The following is a 2,500-nucleotide window of genomic DNA, read 5'->3' on the forward strand; positions in this document are numbered from 1 at the left end:
ATTATAACAGTCAAGTGTGAATACAAATTTTAAGTGTAGTTATTATATGCTTTCAAAGGGAAAAAATAGTGTTTATATCATGGACAACAACAATTATAACACAGTCACTTAAACAGTCCCTTAGTGGTGATAATACTTGTAAAAGTAGACATAAACCTGAAACCACATAAGTTCCAGAGGAGTCTATGATTTTACAGACCACTGAATAGAAAGGATTTTTCAACAATATAAATAGAAGGAAAGTCAGTTTTGCTGGCCACTTGGAGAGAAAAAAATAAATGTAATGGCTAGTAATGGCTAATGGGAAAAAATCATGTAGAGAACAAAAAATGAAAAATTACTTAATACACAAATACATCCTAGATTTTCCAAAATACGAACTGCTATTATCAAATTCTTTCATATGAGTCCCGTATATTTTACGAGTCTCCGGGCAAGAGCGGTTCCCGTAACACTAATTTGGTCTTTTAGCGGGCAAGTTTAGAGAGTCTAGTTGAAAATTTGATTGTCAACAGTCATTATTATGTACTCGGGCACACTCTGGTGACTGGCCAATCATGCATAATGTGAGGGTGAGGTAAATGACGTCCACCTGAATCCTGTAGCTAATCAGTAACCCCAAATAATTCATTTCGCACACATACACAGAAATAAAAATAGCCAGCAAATACCAGATGGTTATCAGGTGCAATGAATTAAAGGAGCCGAACGGTGCCAATTGTGCACTCGCTAGCAACCAGACTATCTCACTCGCCCATCATTATTTTTTTTCTGCTTGATGATAATGAAAGAATTCTAAACCACAGATTTCATTGTAACCAGATATTCGGGATAGTAATGGCTCTTATCACATTTGACAATAATCGTGGGGTTAGACCTGCTGTCGACGATGGTATCATATCGCTTTAACTGAGGTTGTAATATCGGACCTTTGATCTTGGAGGCCACCAGAGCACGCACGACGAACAGGTAGTTAAAAGAAGCCCTTCGGCCCTCGAAGTTTTTGCACGCCAGAGATGGGTTAGTGTAGAAACAAACTCCCTGGCCGTACTTCGTCTCTTTGGTGGCCTGATGAACTTTCCACTCGAAGTTATTTAAACAGATACTATCCTTATGTGAACTCCTTACTTCCTTGAATACTTGGAGATCGTCAACTGAGGATGCACTGGAATCCTTCTTCAGTGAATTCTTCGTGGCTTGGAAGGACCGCCACAGTTGAGGATTCTGAATTCGCCTGATTCTCACAATCTTTAAACCTTCTGTGACAAGTGATCTATTAATGAGGGTTGTCACTTTATGGCATTCACTAGACAAGGGTGATAATAGAACTTTTACCATCTGTGTCTCTGGCAGCATGGGAGTCCACGTGAGGGGGAATAGGGACGTCTGTTTCTCTTCGACCAAATGTTTCCCTGGCCGCCGACGAACGGCTCGGACTTTGTTTGTTTCTTGGTTTGTCTGTGTCATGGAGTGGAAGTCTAAGATGTAGGTATGGTGCTTGATTTTCACCCGTATTTTCTCGTGCACTTTCTGGGAAAAATGGCTTTCGATTTTGGATGACAAATTTCCAGCATAAGATTTTTCTGTGCCGTGCCCATACGGAATCCAAAGGTTGTTGTCATCTAGGAAGTACCAAATATAATTGCTAGCAGGAATGTCCTGATTTGCAACAGGCTCAGTACAGAGCCTTCGCAAGCGCAATTTCTTACTCTGCAAAGAACTTGTAAGCTCTAGTTTCTGGAAGTCTGCTTTCCAAATATCTCGTCCTAGCAAGAGCAGTAAATCATTAATAGGAGGACTTTGCGATGATGGATCCAACCGGGGCAAAGTGACGCCATCTTGTGCTGGATCGCAGAAAGAAGTCTCCAGACACGTAGTTTGGAGGACTGGGAAGTTGTACCACTGGGAGGAAACTAAATCACTAATCTGCCAATGGAAATGGTGAGGGGCATGGAGTCGAGGACACCCCGTGCGTTCCTTTGCACAGAAGCCGTCCACGGAATCAAAACAAATCTCTTGGATGTCAACATTCCCTAGGACGTCAATGGACCAACATGTCTGATAACTCAACATTTTATCTTCAGTTTCCAGGGTCTCCTTTTTATTTTTGTCTTCTTGGTGTGGATTTTCAGCTTTGCCTTTCAGCTTATCTGGGAGTGTATTGCTAGCCTGTTCGGCATGACCCTGAGCTGAGTCTCCAGGGGAAGTATCGTTGGCATCTCCAGGACTTGCAATTTTAGCAATTTTAGTTACCCCATTCTGCTTTCTGGAGGGCATACTAGGTAAGTTTTCTTTTTCTCTAAGTTTTCCGCTCCGAAGGGGGATGGTAGGCTTAGAATCTGTATATAAGGCAGAATTAGCATCTGTTGAACTGGCTATGACATCTTTTATGGAATCATTTGTCGAAAGACCGTGCATCCTGAGAAGGAACCGACATGCCGGAGTATTCAAACTGTGATTCAAATGACACTTCGTATGGGGTCGCCTTCCTTCTCCTAAA

At 41.9% G+C, this 2,500-nt stretch overlaps 1 protein-coding gene across 1 annotated transcript in view; it reads right to left on the minus strand.

Annotated features, from left to right (window-relative positions):
• LOC122264526 (uncharacterized) overlaps window positions 1–2,500 on the minus strand; it is a 30,422-nt gene that overhangs the window by 15,983 nt on the left and 11,939 nt on the right. The window contains exon 2 of the mRNA XM_086532484.1: window positions 802–2,500. This exon is cut by the window's right edge and continues 539 nt beyond it. Within this exon, the coding sequence (XP_086388610.1) occupies window positions 802–2,500 (1,699 nt within the window). The remainder of the gene's footprint in view (window positions 1–801) is intronic.

This window comes from Penaeus japonicus, unplaced genomic scaffold (genome assembly GCF_977035675.1).
Source record: "Penaeus japonicus unplaced genomic scaffold, GWHDUDI00000001_assembly GWHDUDI00000037, whole genome shotgun sequence".
Classification (NCBI taxonomy): Eukaryota; Metazoa; Arthropoda; class Malacostraca; order Decapoda; family Penaeidae; genus Penaeus; species Penaeus japonicus.